Source organism: Tiliqua scincoides, chromosome 6 (genome assembly GCF_035046505.1).
Source record: "Tiliqua scincoides isolate rTilSci1 chromosome 6, rTilSci1.hap2, whole genome shotgun sequence".
In the NCBI taxonomy this organism is placed as follows: domain Eukaryota; kingdom Metazoa; phylum Chordata; class Lepidosauria; order Squamata; family Scincidae; genus Tiliqua; species Tiliqua scincoides.
In genome coordinates, this window is record NC_089826.1 from 26,738,270 (window position 1) to 26,755,455 (window position 17,186).

The 17,186-nt window shown below is 44.5% G+C and overlaps 1 protein-coding gene across 4 annotated transcripts in view; it reads right to left on the minus strand.

Annotated features, from left to right (window-relative positions):
- Window positions 1–11,654, minus strand: part of CAMK2D (calcium/calmodulin dependent protein kinase II delta) — a 169,465-nt gene extending 157,811 nt beyond the window's left edge. For 3 of the 4 annotated variants that reach the window (XM_066631889.1, XM_066631891.1, XM_066631893.1), the window contains exons 1-2: window positions 10,960–11,654; window positions 9,156–9,250 (exon numbers count right to left, since the gene is read on the minus strand). In XM_066631889.1, coding sequence (XP_066487986.1) covers window positions 9,156–9,250; window positions 10,960–11,027 — 163 coding nt within the window. In that variant the 5' untranslated portion in view covers window positions 11,028–11,654. The remainder of the gene's footprint in view (window positions 1–9,155; window positions 9,251–10,959) is intronic. The other variant, XM_066631892.1, reaches the window with a different exon arrangement.
- Between the last annotated feature and the right edge of the window lie 5,532 nt (window positions 11,655–17,186).

Here is a 17,186-nt window from a genome sequence, read left to right on the forward strand (position 1 = left end):
AATTGTTACAAATATTTGAATTCTGCATTTTCCAACTATCTAAAGTCAGACGGAAAACGCTATTGAAGGCTCTTTTGGAAACCTGCGAAATCCTCACAAAACTACACAAAGTTTGCTTAACATGGCAGATAAAGGAGGATACGAAATGGAGGCATCTCCCGCCCAGCATTCAAGGATGTTCATAGGAAGAAGTGGGTCAAATACAGGCGTTCATTTTGCTAAATTTGCACATGCAAATATGAAAACATTGTGTCTCTTGGCCATCTGTCAAGCTCAGCAGGCTGTGAACAAAGCAGGTGCTCTTAGGTTACAGGAAGAGTCTGTGGGTTTCACTTCCCTCACGAGCTTGAGTCTATCACAAAAATAACAGAAAGAACTGGCTAAGGCTTAAAAAACCATAAATCGAGAAACAAAAACAACAAAACAAGAGGCTCGTTTCTTACATGCCAACTAGCACAAGAAAAAGGCAACCATGTGTTTGCATATTTTAAACCAGGCACTTGCTTCTCTCTCTCTGTATGCCTCAGCATTGACATCAATGCCTCACAGATAACAGACCAACTTCCTGTTGTTTGTCACCCCCTCTGACAACAGCGAAGGAGATTTTCAGACTTCATTGTCCAAGTGCAGCAACAGGCTTGGATGTTTCTGCTCTTCAGGAGCACGCTGTGCCTGGAAAAAGGAACAACCCAAGAACGCCAGAAGCCATGGCTACACTTTGAGGGGGGACCACATCTACACAGCAAGGAAATCCTTACACAAGCCTGAGACAAGCCTACAACTCAACTGGGGCCAAGGCTTGGCTTTACAGTAGTCCTATTCTCAGAGTGATGACAGATTTCCAGCTGGTCCTTTTGGGTCTTCGGCTGCCAGGTTTGACCACCCTTTCATTGCGTAGCCAAATCAAAGATGTTAACCAGGAAATTCTGCTTTTCAAAGCAGAGGGAGACTTTGAGAATAATATTTGCTTATTCCATGTATGCAGCCTGCTAGTCACTGCCTTAAAAAGGAATAGCTTGTTTGAGAAGCCTGATAATTACCCATCTTTTACAACAAAAGAGCACCACTTGCTTGCAAAATGAGGCAGCAAGACTGCATGAACCACGGGCAGATTCTATACTAACTTCTCTAGCTAAGCTATGGTGCTGGAGTAGAACCGATGTGACTCCCAAAGTTCCTTGATAGTCAGGGACAGCCATAATTAGAACCTTATTTTTTTAAAGCTTATTCATAGTTCTCAGAAAATATTCCATCCCTGCCATACATTCCTCCAGATCAGCAGAAGATCATATCTAATCGCTCCTGGATTAGGTGGTGCCCATCAGATGAACAACAAAGGAGTGTCTTTTATCAGCTTCAGCTGATTTGCCAGTTGTGCAAGAGTTAGATGTAGCTGCAGTTATCTATTCATGGGTTATGTCCCAGCTGAGCTACTGTAACACACTATGCACTAGGCACCTCTGAAGACAGTTTGGGAACCTCAGCTGGTAGAAAAGGAAAGCTACCAGGTTGCTGGTGGCATGAGGTGTTTACTTTAGAGCATATGCTTCGTTCTAACAGCACTGGCTGTCAGTTTGTTTGGAGGCCAAATTCAAGATGCAGGGCATGATCTTTAAAAACCTACATAGCCTGAGACCCCACTAATTGGGGAACTGCTTGTGCTCATGAGCCTACCTATGTCCTTAGGCTGCCTTCTTAGTTCCTGCTCTCAGACCCTCTGAGGATAAAATTTTGGGTGGCAATAATCAGATAGGATCTTTTCAGTGGTGCCACTGAACCTACTGAATGCTTTGCTAGAAGCATACTTGTTAGCTGAAGGCCAGCAAGGAGTTGGGGCAGTAGCAACCCACCTCCTCCTCCAGTGCCCACAGAGCTGCAAGAAAAAAATAGTTCTCACCTTCAGTTCACTGCCTCCCTATGTTCCAGCCCCATTTGGAATAAGTAGGGTGAGTGGAGCATGCTGGGACCACTCCAAGAACCCTCCGCCCAATCTGTAGGTTTCAAACTGTGATGGGTGCAAGAGGGTGGCAGCAGCAGAATGAAGGTAAGGGAGGTTATGGTTTGCAGCACTCTGCCTTGCCTCACCTTCTTCTCCTTGCCCACCTGACTGGTTCCCTAATCAGCTGGGCAGGGGAGGAGGTAGTAGTGGAAGCATCAGTGACAGTGCTTTTGAGGGGAAAGTCTTAACAAGCAAGCAAGAGCAACAGATCTGCCCCAGTTTAGGTGCATATCTGTTTGGACCGCTCCTGCCTCCAAGCTTCACATACCTTCAGATATCTCAGGCTACCTATTCTTTTGTAAGGGGTGTACAATCACTGTGAAATTGACCTCATTTCAGAACTTTCCTATCTGTGAATGCAAGTGTTCTTGGCTCCATAAACACCATGGAACTCCCAGTTCTTCCAGATATTCTTATCTTGTACAAAGATCCATAGTTCAAGGACTGATGCATTTTATTGACACTCTGAGAGTTTTCTCTCTTTTTTTTTGGCTCCCTCATTTTTCTCCCTCATTTAGAGCTGTGCTGTTCCTTTGAATAAACTGTTCTTTGTAATAACAGAGTGGTTTTGAAAAATTTCAAGCATACAACATGTAATATCAACACAACATATGCATTTCCTAGTGCAAGAGGACTGCCATGTGCAGACTGCCCATTGTTCAAGAAGTGAAATATACAACACAGGATCAATACACATTAAGCAACCTTTTTAGGGCTTTTGTCACTCTTTTGTAGGTTCAGGTTTCAAGAGTCACAGAAAGGAACACACAGGTTGCAGTGCATGGACGGCTATTGAGATATTCTAATCTGATGTTCTTCTTAGAATTTACCTAAGGGCCCAATCCTATTCAACTTTCCAGTGCCAATGCAGCTGTGCCAATGGGATGTGCACTGCATCCTGCGATGGGGGGGCAGTCATAGATGCCTCCTAAAGGTAAGGGAATGTTTGTTCCCTTACCTTGGGACTGCTTTGCAGCTGCATTACTGCTAAAAGGCTGGATAGAATGGGGCCTTAAGTCCCTTTCTGGAACCAAAGCATATCAAAGTGTTGTGTGATGAAAGTAGATACTTTTCTACCTTCTTTCTAATACTCTCAGCCAATTAATGTGCCATAATAAACAATATTTTATTTATTTAAAGAATTTGTATCCCACTTTTCCCATGTTGAAGCAAATGCCCAAGGCAGCTTACAAAGTTCCACATCAAAATGTATAGTATATAAAGCAATTAATAAAAAAGATAAAACTATCAGGGTGCAACATTTAGACCAAAACACGATTACAGAAGCACAAAGGGCAGACACCAACTTATCACCCAAATACCAGATGAAACAGGAATGTTTTGAGTTCTCGTTGAAAAGCTTTGAGGGAGAGGGTAGTTCTTAATTCTCCCAGTAGAAAATTCCATAATTGTGGCGCCACTACAGAGAAGGTTTGGCAGAGAAGGCTTAACTTGGGATAAAGACAGCACTTGAAGGAGAGGCCCCTCAGATAACCTAAGAGATCAGGCCAGGATGTATGGGAGAAGGCAGTCCATTTTTTAGATTGTGAGCCCTTTTGGGACAGGGAGCCATTAGATATTTGATTTTCTCTGTAAATCGCTTTGTGAACTTTTTGTTGAAAAGCGGTATATAAATACTGTTGTTGTTGTTGTCCCTCAAATAACCTGGACCCAAACGTGAAGGGCTTTAAAGGTCAATACCAGCATCTTGAATATGTACAACTAATTTTTTTAATGCACAAATGTTCTCCCTTCAGGGCCAAAACTGTTATAAAACATTGATTGGCCTGTTTAGCACAAAATAGTTTATTTTACTCTCCCAACAATGTAATATGTGGATATTAATGTTAAGGGGGACCCATATATTATGAACACGTACTATTTTCTTAATCAGGGCTAAAACATCCCAGGTGCTTGGACACCAAGATTTTTAAAAAATTTGATTCTGATTCCAAAGTGGCCCAAGTTAAACCCAAGTGCAGTCTGGTGTTTTCATTGGAGGGTGCAAGGGTAAACAGAATGCCAGTTGCACGGGACTGGCAGCAAGATGCAAGTATCTTGTGGTCTTGTGTGCTCCCCGACACATCTGGTGGGCTTCTGTGAGAATCAGGAAGGTGGACTAGATGGGCCCTGGACCTAATGCAACAGGGCTCTTCTTATGTTCTTATTTTTACAGTGCTGGTATGGATTCCTAGTTTATTTATAATGTATACCCCGCATTTGCCAAAGCAAGTGCCCACAGCAGCTTACAAGGCCATTATGGGGCAGGAACAATCTATTACAACAATGTAGATTTGTCACAGAATATGGCTGCCATCTAAAGACTTTAGTTCAGTTTCACTGGCAGGCAGCTGATTAATTTCACTTCCCAACACAAATTATTTTTTTCTTTCAGACAGAAGCTAGACTACACAGTAAGGAAAAGGAATTGAACAAGGTTATGTTCCATGCACCTCCATAAATGACAACCTAATTGAGAGGGGACAAGGTTGATTACCTGAAGATGTTGTTCAACTGAAAGCTTACAAGAAAGTTGAGCACTATTTAGACAAGTAAAATATGCAGTAAGTAAAACCAGCAAAAGGCCTATAACATTTCCTCTGATGAATATATTCCAGAACACAGTAGTCTTGGCTCCAGAAAATGAGAGGAGACACTTGGGGAGGAGGGTGCCCTGCCACTCCAGACTTTAGTGGCTGTGATCACTTCTTACGCTCCTCAGATGCCCAATTTAATGATAGCTGAATAAATGGAATTGGCTTCACAGACATTATTATATTTGCTGCGGACAATTTATGTGCCAGCTACAAGGAACACAATTTAGATACAGTTTTGTATATCAGAAGGAATTACTTCTATCCAATTTTTGCAACAACAAATTTCACACTCTTTGCTAGTCACCTCTGAACCCCAAGGAATATAAAATTGAGCGCAGCATTCTACTCTGGAGACAGGCAAACATTCTTCAGTGTAAATCTGACATAAATCAGCAGTTATGAGTGCCACTAGCAAATACTTAAACAAAAAACGTTTTCTCTCTTGAATTTTAAATTGGCTCATAATTACTGGGTTGTATGTGTGATTCCTTTCTGCAATGCGTAAACATACCTGCAGTGCTGTTTGAAAACTGGAGTCCAGGGATGGGAAGAGGTGAATTCCTATCTAGGCAGCCATGTGACAGCAGTTCTTTTCCTTCTTTGTATGTCTCATGTGACAACACCTTGCCCCCACCCCAGGACTGGCTGCTGCTCATGTTCACAAATATTTTAGCAGGTACAGTGGCAACTTCACTTGCCAAAAAAGTGACAGCTAAGAAAAGGCACTTGTTTTTATCTCTGAGACCATTTTTTTCTCACCCAGCCCTCCCCAGGTTGCAAATGGAACCAAATCCACGAATGTGACTATGTGGACAAACCCTGCTTTTGGGGTACTTGCAATGTTTCCCCCCCCCCAAATTTGGAAATTCCCTACCAAATGGATTGCTTAGGATTCATGGCATTTCAATTGCATACCCATTTTTTTTAAAAAGGTCAAGTCCATTTCGACAACTGACAAACATGCACCAAAACAGCGGCTGCCTTTTTGACTGTCTAGTTCAAGAAATGCAGATGGTGCAGGCACAATATTGGCACAAACTCATAATTTCAGTGTAAAGGACAAGAAGAAGGCCATTTTTCAGGGACAAGGAAGCACACCTCAACACACAGCCATGTACCACAAACCGAGTCATTAGTACCCTGAGCCAGTTACTTTCATATTTCAGTGGCATCGCTATTCTGTTCCATCACAACCTATTCATTTCAAAAGCACGTCAGTCAGTAGACCAGGGTAACCTTTTATACTGCTAGTTATCCAGAGTACTCTGGAAGAATCAAACCATGTTTTCCCAGGCAGTTGGCCTGGAGAAAGAGATTATTATGTTCCCTAATTAAGCTAAGGGTATGTGTACAACAACATTTGTTGCTCCCCATCTTCCTTCCTTGTTGACAGTTAAACTGTTGGATCTTTGGAACAGAAATCTGCCCGTCTGTTTGCACAGATGGAATGGAAGCTTTTTTTGCTGAGAGAACTTTTGGGAAGTAGAAGAATGTTGGCAATCCTGAAGTTATTCTGTACTGAGGTGGCTGAATTGTGAATACACAGGGTTGTCCAAATATTTTAGTGTAGTTCCCAGATAATTTTAGATGGAGAGTTGCTTATCTCTGAGCCAACACTGGGACTGAAAGATGAGATGATGGCAGAACCTGGAAGGATAGGTTGTGGCACAGTGACAGAAATTTGACATCTGGCACCTCTGGGCACTGTGCTCCTGATTTAGCGCCAAACAAGAGCAGAACTAGAACAAAAGGACTGTGGATGTCCCCATCCACAAAATCAGGGTAGTACATGCATGCTACCCTCATGCCACCAGAAAATATTCCCAGCAGCAGAGAGCAGTGAGTATTGTTAACCTCTAATGGACCAAACAGGGAGTTCCTGTCAACAAAACATAGCGTCTTGCTAAGAACCAGCTAATGCTTTGGGGGCCAAGTTTGCTTCAGCAAGCTCCCACCTTTGGCCCCCGAAGTAATCAGCACCTGTTCAGTTATAATGCTAACAGTACGTATGATAAAGCCATGCAATGAAAGCTTTAAGAATCTGCACAACAGATATTGAAAAGAAGTACTGTACTACATGTAGTTTTAAACTTCAGGCCACATAAATACCTCTATGTTAATATTATTGGGGGAAACAATGAGTAAGCTAAAATAAGGGACCATGTCAATAATAAAATAATGTCTGCAACAGTACGTAAGCTAAAAATCAGTTTTAAGAGCCAAGCGGAACAGAGGCACTTTTAGGGAATATACATTATGGGAGCCTTGTGGACCTCCTTGAGCAAAGCATTCCACAGGCATGGTGCCACCACAGGAAAGGCTGCCTCCAGGCTCACCACCAACCAAATTTACAATCCTGTCAAGTGCTGGTGGTAAGTCTCCAGCCAGATCAGCAGATTACCCAACTGACAAATTCTAAAACAAGTTTCAGCTTGTTTCACCAGAACTGTATCTGGGCATTCATGTAGGGTTTCCACTACCACCCTAGCACAAGCAGATAGGAAATGAGAAGTGCAGCTGGGCGTCATCTGTGCATGACAGCACTGTAGCTCAAACCTCTGGATTACCTCTACCAGAGGTTTCATATAGATGTTACATAGCATGGAGAACAATACAGGGTCCTGAGGTACCCCAATGGCCAAAGGCCACGGGACACATTCCCAGGCCAGGGGACATATTCCCAGGTATCTTCCTCCAAAAAGAAAAGGATGAAACTATAGTTTGTGCGTTTTAAAAATAAATTTAACTATTTTGGTTAATAAGTTAAAAACTTTACACAATTGTTTATGAATTTCAGAATAAGTAAGAATGGGAATGCATTTTAGTCATTCAACTAACTAAAGTTCAAGTATGAGCATTGTGGACTGCTTGATGAAGTATAAAAATATGTATTTCCAGTCTTCTGAAACCAACATAGCAACAATGATCTATTCTAGATTTTCAGGCAGACTCCAACATGTATTTTAAATACCTTAACATATCTTCAGTTTGATTCAAGCAATATTCCATATACAGCAACTGACATATATTAATGTCATTAGAATATTTTAGCCCAGGAAATTCTATTGTAAGCTTTAAGATATATGCATTAGTGCTTGTGTATTAACTAAAAAAATAAAAACCAAATATATCTGAATTGCTCAACTTAAAATGCATTTAAAAACTCTGATTCTGCACAACAGGAAACAACAACAACAACAACAACAACAACAACAACAACACACACACACACACACACACACACACACCTCTACAATACTAAAAATCAGTATAAACTAAAAAGAAACCAACTATGCAAAACCAAAGCATTCACTCTGACAGTTGTATGGGAGTGCATCTTATTCAACAGAGTGGAACTTACTTCAGAGTAAAGGTGCACAGGAGCAGGATGTATGTCCCATTTAATTCAGTGGGTCCTACTCAGGGGTACATGCTTACTATCAGTGTGCCAATAAAATTGTAGATGACAATCTAAGATTGCACTCTCCCCAACTGTAACAGTTGTACCAAAAGTCCAAGGTACATGTAAAAATATACTCATAAAATTAGCTCATAAAAACATAAACTCAACAAGCAAAATCCTTCTCCACGATCTCCCCCAGCATTTAAAAAAAAAAACCAGGGCATAAATGATAGACTTTCACAGTTAACAGTTCCATTCATTTCCATGCCATGAAGAGAACAGAAATTGACATGAAAGTACAGATGTTAACAGAGAATAATCCGTAATCCTCAGCATCCTCATACAAGCACTTCAGTGTGGATTTATCAAGTACAAATATATCACCATAAGGCCCTACTTTCAGTTGTCCAAACAGGCCAAAATATAAACCTAAAGGATATAAACCACTAAGAACATCTCCTACACAAGCACCACTGAAAGAAATGGAAAGCTGAATCTTCCATTCATGTCAGTGGGACTTGCCCAGAAGTCGATGCTTGCATCATTCTGAAGGAGGCTGTGCGTGCAGAACAACCCAGCACATATAATCATGATGACATAAAGAACTATGTCAGGCAACCATAAAGAAGAAAAATAATATGTAACAGAGGTGAAAACACTGGATTTAAATATGGCCACCATGCTCCATCATCTGATGAAATTATACCTCCTTCCAACCAAAATTTCAGAGCACAGGAAGCAGTTATTTTTCTCTTCAGGGGCTTTCTGTTAAATAAGCTATACTGAATTTAATTCATGTGTAAATAAAATACAAGAGTGTGATTCAATTAAGATCTGACCTGTCTTTGTCCTGAAATAGCTGCAGTGAGAAATAATGAATTCCCAAAAATGTAATTCCATAACAGTTCTTCCCATATCTGCAAGCTTAAATAGCACATCACAAGTACTGTTGGCAATCTAGCCAGTAAGCTAAGAATACACTAAGTTAAATGTAATCTCCCAAAACACAAGGATACACAGAATGAACAAAGAAGTTCTTCATTTTCATTCTATCTAGCTAAGATGTATAGCTTATATTTCAGAGTGCTTGATATATGAGTGCATGATTCAAACTGCAAGCATACAATGTATTTCACATCAGCTTCAGGATACCCACCCCTTGTTGAAAGCTTTTTAGTGTTGATAATTTTAGCTGCGTATTCTTGTCCTGTAGTGATTTTCATACATCTTCTCACCACTGAGAATGCCCCCCTGCAAATCAATAAACCAGAGAGATGTCCATTTCAGCTGGGCAGTGATACTTAAGAAATGGTCTAGAGAAACTGAGAGCATGTTAACTAATTTGAGCAGTGTCAATGTAGGAGGCAGGAAAAAATGAGCACAGCATGGCAATCAGCCTTAATTTGACAAACTGTAGCAGTAAATTATACCTAAAATGGGAGCACAAAGCCATATCATTAAACAGGGTGAATAATTGTACATCTTATTCTAAGTGGCACTGTTGACATTCAGGAACTGTCTTTCTTTTTCCCAATATGCTATGGGAATTATTCCTGTGGTAGAATGTTCAATAAAAGGATTATGGGTTAAGGGGGGGAGCTCCTCTTTTCCTGTAAACATGGCACTTCATGTTTATTTAAGCATAAGCACTCTGGTTTCTTTGGAGTGGCTAGGATACAATAAATCTTAATAGATGTACTTCTAAGCCAAGTTAATGCCACTTCTGCCATTCAGTTAAGTGCACAGTACTGTACTGAATTTACACCATTTTGAAAATAGGCTGAGAAAAATATATACAGATAAAATAAATAAGGGCTAGACCCCGTCAATTTACTTCTAAGCACTCCATGCCCATCATAACAGACACAGTTCTGTTTCCTACTACGACTTGTAGGTTGAGTATCTTAACCACCCACAATCATGTTGTTGTTTGGTTTTACGGGACATTAAAAATTCAAGCCACCCACGCTGCCTGGGGCAAATTTAACCATCTCTCGTTCTCTTGGACTCCCTGCTCCCTCCACCCCAAGCACAAGTTGGAACGGTAGGGGAAACTGTGGTCATGTCTCTTCCCCAGGAAGCTGATAGACACAGGACCAGGAATACAAGAATCTCCTAATAAACAAGGAAGCAGGAAGAGGGCAGAAGGTGTTCTGCTTCCACAGGGTTGCCTTTCCTTCCAGGTTTATATTTTAATATCTACAGGTATCTAGATATCTATCTATCTATATACCATACACCCTGCTGAACTTCCTATATCAATAAAGGCAGCACCTCATTACAAGAGGCGTACAATGGACTACACACAGATATGAGGAGGGGAGGGGGAAAGCAGTTGTGTCCTCTTCAAATATGGATTCACATTTATGTCTGTATCTGTGCATTTTCCTCCTCCAACAGGATCTAGGCCAGCGATTTTCAACCTTTTTCATCTCAGGGCACATTGACAAGGTACTAAAATTGTCAAGGCACTCCATCAGGCTTTTGACAATTGACAAGGCACACCATGCTGCCAGTGGGGGCTCACATCCCCCATTGGCCCTAGTAATAAATGACCTCCCCCCCCCAAATTCCTGTGGCACACCTGTGGACCACTCACAGCACACCAATGTGCCAGGGCACAGTGGTTGAAAATGGCTGATCTAGGCACTGAGCCTCTCCTCTCTCTCTCTCTCTCTCTCACACACACACACACACACACACACACACAGAGTCGGAAGATTCAGTGGCAAGCTGATTAGGAAAAGCACACTGACCCACCGCCAAGGTTTGACCCGGGGCAGAGATCAGTCCCAAACGCCTTCTCCCTCCTGCCAATCGATCCACTGTTTGCGCCCCACACAGCTGTCCAAGATCATCTCGACCCCTTCCCAGCTTGCCAGCTCTCCCACCACCCACCCCCAACCTACCCCCGGTTAACAGGCAGCCTCCCCCCCCCCCATCGGCCTTCATGGACTTACTTTCCAAGCTCCTCGAAGAGCTGGTACTCGTCGGTGAACCTGGTGCAGGTTGTGGTCGAAGCCATCATGAGCCCGGCTTGCTCCTGCTGCTGCGGGCGCCTCCGAGGCAGGGAAAAAGGAGGAAAGGTGGGTGCGGGAGGGACGGGAAGGATGCGAGGGCAGGGATCTCCTCCTCCGGACGCCTCTTGCGCTCACTCCCTCTTGGCAGCTTCTTGTGACTTTCCGGCTGGCTTGGTGTTTGTTTGCGGGGAAGTCAGAGGCGGGCTTCTCCTCGGATCTTCCTCCTTCCCCTGCCTTGCCCTCCTCCTCCTCCTCCCCCCCCCCTTGATCTCTCCCGAAAAGCTCGAGGGAGCTGCCTACAGGGAAGGCGCCATCCAGCAAGGAAAGCCAAAGCAACCCGGGGAGGCAGGTAGCAGCGGCTTGAGAAGAAGCGTAGACCGGAGATGGGCAAGGGGGGGGAAGACGATGCGACCCCTCTTCGCAGGCAGCCCCAGCTGGCCTTCCTCCCGGACGGCCTCCGCTCTCCCCCCGAGCCGTTCTCCTTCTCCGACGCCTGCGGACCCCTCGCTCCCAAGGCTTGCGCTTTGGACCCTCGACAGCACCGGAGCCTTGGCTTGGAGAGGCTGCTGGCTGGCTGGCTAAGCTTCTCCTTCCTGCTCTGGCTTCCTCCGGCTACCTCCCCTCTTCTCCCTGTACCACACCCCCCTCTAGCGACAGCTGGGCAGGTCCTTTTGCCTGGCTGGGCAAAGCAAGGCTACTTGACCTCTTGGATTCTTCTCCCCCCCCCCCCTCCAATGAACCACTATTGCACCAGTCGCAGGATGGGATGGGGAACCCCTGAGGATCTGGCTGCAAATCCACGCTCCCCCTCCCCGTGCTTTGGTGTGCAAGAGGTGTGCATGGAGATCACGTATAGCTTTCCGAGGTGATCGTCTGCAGCAGAAGACCTGGATGGGAGGGGGGGGGATCGTAAGAGCTGGGGTGGGAGGGAGATCTCTTAGAGCCCAAACCTATGTATGTCTACTCAGAAGTAAGTCTCATTATACTCAATGGGGCTTACTTTTAGGTAAGTGTGGATAGGATTGCAGCCTTAAACAAGGAAGGCTGCGCTCTCCTGCATCACCTCTAGTTGCAGGGCTGCTTCCAGACAGTTCCGGGGTCCTTTAGCCATTTCTGCCCAACGCTGAATATACACACACCAAGGACCAAATATGTACACCTGAGAGCCGGGCAGCAAAGGGTTAACGCAGCATTTCCCCCATTCCAGCGCTCAGTTGCATTCCCAGGCTCTAGAAGCGAAGGCGGCAGCAGCAGCAGCGCCCGCGCCCGGGTGATTCCATCCGCCCTTCACCGCGTTCCATTCAGTGACGTCATAATTGACATACTACCTCGTGCGTTCCATGCAGCCAGTCTCCGCCTGGGAGCGGGGGCGGAGGGGAGAGAATGCTGCCAGGCTCTCGCGAGAGAGAGTTCAGCTTGTTGGATGCTGAAGAAGGCGAAGTCAGGATGCTGCTCGGTGGTGTAGCCAGAGGAGGGGGGGCGAAGCACTACGTTTGGCAGGGATCCTGCCTTACTGCAGCATGCAAGGGGCCCTCCCCTTCGGAGCCATTCCAGGAGGGGGGAGCAAAATGGAGGCTCCGTTTTGCTCCCCCCTCCTGGAATGGCTCCGAAGGGGAGGGGCCCCTTGCATGCTGCAGTAAGGCAGGATCCCTGCCAAACGTAGTGCTTCGCCCCCCCTCCTCTGGCTACACCACCAATGCTGCTGGTCATGGGGCATCTTGGAATGCTTTGCCTTGCAGTATTGCACTGTACTCAGAAGGCCAGGCCAGGAGAGCGCTGCATTTATTGAAGCACATCCATCCACCCCTGGAGATAGATCAGTGATTTTCAACCTTTTTCATCTCAGGGCACACTGGCAAGGCACTAAAATGGTCAGGGCACACCATCGGTTTTTTGACAATTGACAAGGCACTGTCAATGGAGGGGCTCACATCCTCCAATGGTCCTCTTGATAAATGTCCCTCTCCCAAATTCCTGTGGCACATTTGGGAAGCATTCATGGCATGCCAGTGTGCCATGGCATAGTGGTTGGGAAAATGACTGGGATAGATGGTGCTAATGAAAATCCTACATGCAGGATGATGCTCCTGTATTCTGTTTCCTCCTATGGAAACTTGTCCATATGTTGATGTTGGGCAGTGGCCTGGACATCGATGGCCATGGCATAGTGGTTGGGAAAATGACTGGGATAGATGGTGCTAATGAAAATCCTACATGCAGGATGATGCTCCTGTATTCTGTTTCCTCCTATGGAAACTTGTCCATATGTTGATGTTGGGCAGTGGCCTGGACATCGATGAGCTGAGTGGCAGGTTGATGTCTGAGGACAGCCTGTTTCTAGGCATTCATTGTCCCTGCAGGGAAGTCATGGGGGCAGCCCAATCCTATGCTTTATAAGATCCTTCGTGAGGACTATGAAGAACAGAAAAAAAAATCTTGTTACATCTTAAGCCATGTCTGCCCAGTGTTGCATATATGCAATAGGGATCAAATGTGTACACCTGTGGACTGGGCAGAAATGGGTTAAAGGTCACAATATTTCTTGTGGCATAAACTTATGACACAATGACAAACTAATCCTATTCTTCCCCCCCCTCCTTGATAATTTGCAATGGCACAATAGCCTTGCGGGGAGGAGATGGTTAACAATCCTGGGCTTTTCTTATGTTCTTATGGCCTGGGCAGGTCAGCACAGAAGGTGGGAGAGGGAGGAGGAACAGAGGTGGGGAGGGGACATTTTAGGGTGGGAAGAGGGCAGCCCCAGGACTGGCTGCAGCAGCCTAGACCAAATCCTAACTTCCAGCCCAAGTAGTTTTACAGGGGCCACTCAAATCTGCACCTATGAAACTGCAAGCACAGATTCAATAGCTCCATAGGGCTGCCTGGAGTGTTTCTTGGGGTGAGGAAAATAAAATCCCCTTACTTCCCTTATTGGAGTTGCACCCTAGCCTGCATCAAACCTGCATTGGATACAGCTTAGGCAAGTCAGCCTGCCTGTTCCAGAACAGGTTAGGATTGTGCCCTAAATCTACCAGGATTCTTGTGCATACTGTTGCCTGACAAGCTTTTTATTTGTATTGGTGATATGTGATGTTGGTTTACATGAGTAACTGGTGCTGCCCTACTGTGGTGATGGATGCAAGGAGTTAAATATGGTGTTCTTTTCCTGTCTCCTGGTCTGACTGGGTGGTAGGAAGCAGTTTTGTGGAACAGCTGATGTGAATTCTGGACCTGCCTTCTCTTCTTTTGTCCCTGCCGCAGGTGTTTCTGGTAGGTCATGCAAAAGGTCTTACCTTGCCTTGGCTGGACTCAAACACATCTCATTTGACTCCCAACCTGTGTGTATGCAGTGAGTCACCAGCAGCCTGCTTTGCTCGACTGCTGTTGAGGCTCCTATTGTAACTCTTCACATCAGGGGTATCAAACATAAGGCCTCAGGGGCCAGATGTGGCCCTTGGAAGCTTTTTATCCAGCTCTCAGCTGCTGAGCAGTGCTGAGGTGTTACTGCTATAAGGACAGCCCGCATGAAAATTGGGCTCTCTCATATCTTGAAATATGATCAAGATTTGTGTATTTTCTCTTCTGTCATTTGCAGCTAATGAGTTCCTAAGTGAGAAAAAGTGCTTATTTTTGGTTAAGACCTGTTTAATGACATCACTTCTTGTCTAATGACATCACTTCTGGCCCTCAGCAGGCACCATGAATGCTATTCAGCCCTTGGCATGAAATGAGTTTGACACCCCTGCTTCACATCCTTACACAGGCAAAAAGGTTTCTTCCAGCTGATGCCCCCACGGGGGAGACAAACTCTTGCCATGGGGGGACTTATGCGCACCATTGATATGGTGTTGCCACAATGGGCTTGTGATATGACAAATCTTATGCTGGCATCCATGCAATGTCTGTATGGACGGGACCATAAGAGGATTTCTATCTTCATACTTTTTAAAGCACAAATAAAAGATGTTAAGATCTCTGAATCCATACCTTTTTTGTAAAGCCACAGTGTGCCCTCAGTTCCTGCAGAGGTTCTGTTCCCAGACCCACTGTGGATATCAAAATCTGTGGATAGTCAAATCTGCTTTTTAAAGGTTAAAAAAGGTTTTTAAAAAGTTTTTAAAAATAGTATTCCCTACCTTAGCATCATAAACCACACTGGCTGCAGGGCGCTTTCTGGCACTCCCAGAAGCCACTTCCAGGTCACACCAAGGCCCATACCCTCTTGGCTCTGGTAAGCTCCAAAATGAATTGTGGAAGTGTTTCCCAGATGCTCCTGCAATGCATTCTGGGGGGTCTCTGGGCCAAGTGAAGAAGTTGTGGACCTTGGCACAACCCAGAAGTGACTTCCAGGAACTCCAAAAACTGCCCCACGGTCAGGTCCCCTGGCAACCATGCAGTAGCACAGCTAGTGAGGGGTGGGGGAGCAGTCCACCCCAGGTACCAGCCTTGGGGGGTGACATCACAAATGACCCACCATCGCTAACATCGTGAAGGCTAGGAATAACCCCATCCTGCTATATACTGTTGCATGCGGAATTTCCAGCGGAACGCAATGAAAAATACCAACGTAAAATATCTCCTTTCCATCAAAAGTTATGGCCAAAAAACAGGAAACAAAAAAAATACATGGAACCCTATGGAAAGTGAAACCGAGCCATATTGCATGTTTAGTCATGAGTAGGCAAACTTGCCTTAGTCCTTTGAAAAGGACAAGCTAAGAGGAATCCAACAACACCAGAATGGTTCCTATCCAATGAAACCAGCCCAAAAAAAACACCCAAGAAGGAAGTCCCTCCCTCCAAGCAGGTGAATGTATTGAGCCCTATGGAAAGTGAAAGTAAGCCACATGGTCGTGTTTACTCATGAGCAAGCAAACGTGCCTTGGCTTCTGGTCAAGTCAGGTAAAGGGGAATGCAAGGCTAGCTGCATGATCCCAATGTGATGAAGGTGGAGCTCAACAAATGCTCCAGAAGGCAGCACTTCCACCACCCCCCCCCCAGAATAAAACAGGCTTCAGCTGGTAAAGTCAATTTTAATTTGATTTTAGACTTGCAAAGCTAGGTGGGTCCTGATAATGCAATGCCTGAAATATAAGAATTTACACTGAACCGGGTACTGGGGAGGGCTGAAAATCTCACTGATATTTTTGTGGTGGGGGATGTTCTTGCAGGCAGGCTACAGAGAAAATTCACTTGGTGAAACAGGACTGGCTTCCCTTTATTTAATTATTTGTTTTTCTTTAATGTAATTCTTTATGATTATTTATTTTGTTTTGCTTGATGATGTCACTTCCAGCCATGACATCACTTCCGGTGGGTCCTAGACAGATTGTCATTCTAAATAGTGGTTCGCAGTATTAAAAGTTTTAGAACCACCGCCTTAACTCAAAACAGGTCAATGAGATATATGGGGGGGGGATAACATCCTAGTGACCAAAATTCTGGAAATCATGGCTTTTAGAAATAATACCATCATGTTATATACCATTTGATGCAGAATTTCATCCATTGCTTGTGGGGAAATATTCACTTCATTTATTTTCTGGCCGTTATTATTCATTTCATGTCATGACTATTACTGTCTCTCAGTCTCACCTACCTCACAGGGTTGTTGTGAGGACAAAATAAGGGAGGAACCATGTACACCACCCTGAGCTGCTTGGAGGAAGGGTGGTATAAAAAAGTGAATGAATTAATTGATAATTAATTTAATTAATAATTGATATTAATTATTATGTATGGGGTGGCAAAAATTTATGGGCCTCGGGTGTCAAATGACCTAGCTATATGCCACTGTATCCATGGATAGTCAAATCTGTGGATACTAACACTGTGAATGCCAAGGGATCACTGTATTTGGAAAAAGGTTGGGGATAACATCTTTCAGGGATATAACCTTTCTTTAAAATGGGGTTGGATGGAATGATCCACTGAGTTCTTTACAGCTTTATGATATGAAGGGAAATGGCATCAGATATTTTATTTTCAAAATAAATTTTGGGCAGCCCAATCCTATGCTGCCCAGCAACAGTGCTGCATTCACAGCACCAGCGCTGCATATCACAAAAGTGCCATAAAGCACTTTCCTGCCAGCAAGAGACACCCAGCACAGGTGGAGAGGCCAGCGCTGGGGGACACCCAGGAGGACTGCTGTGTGGTAAGTATCCC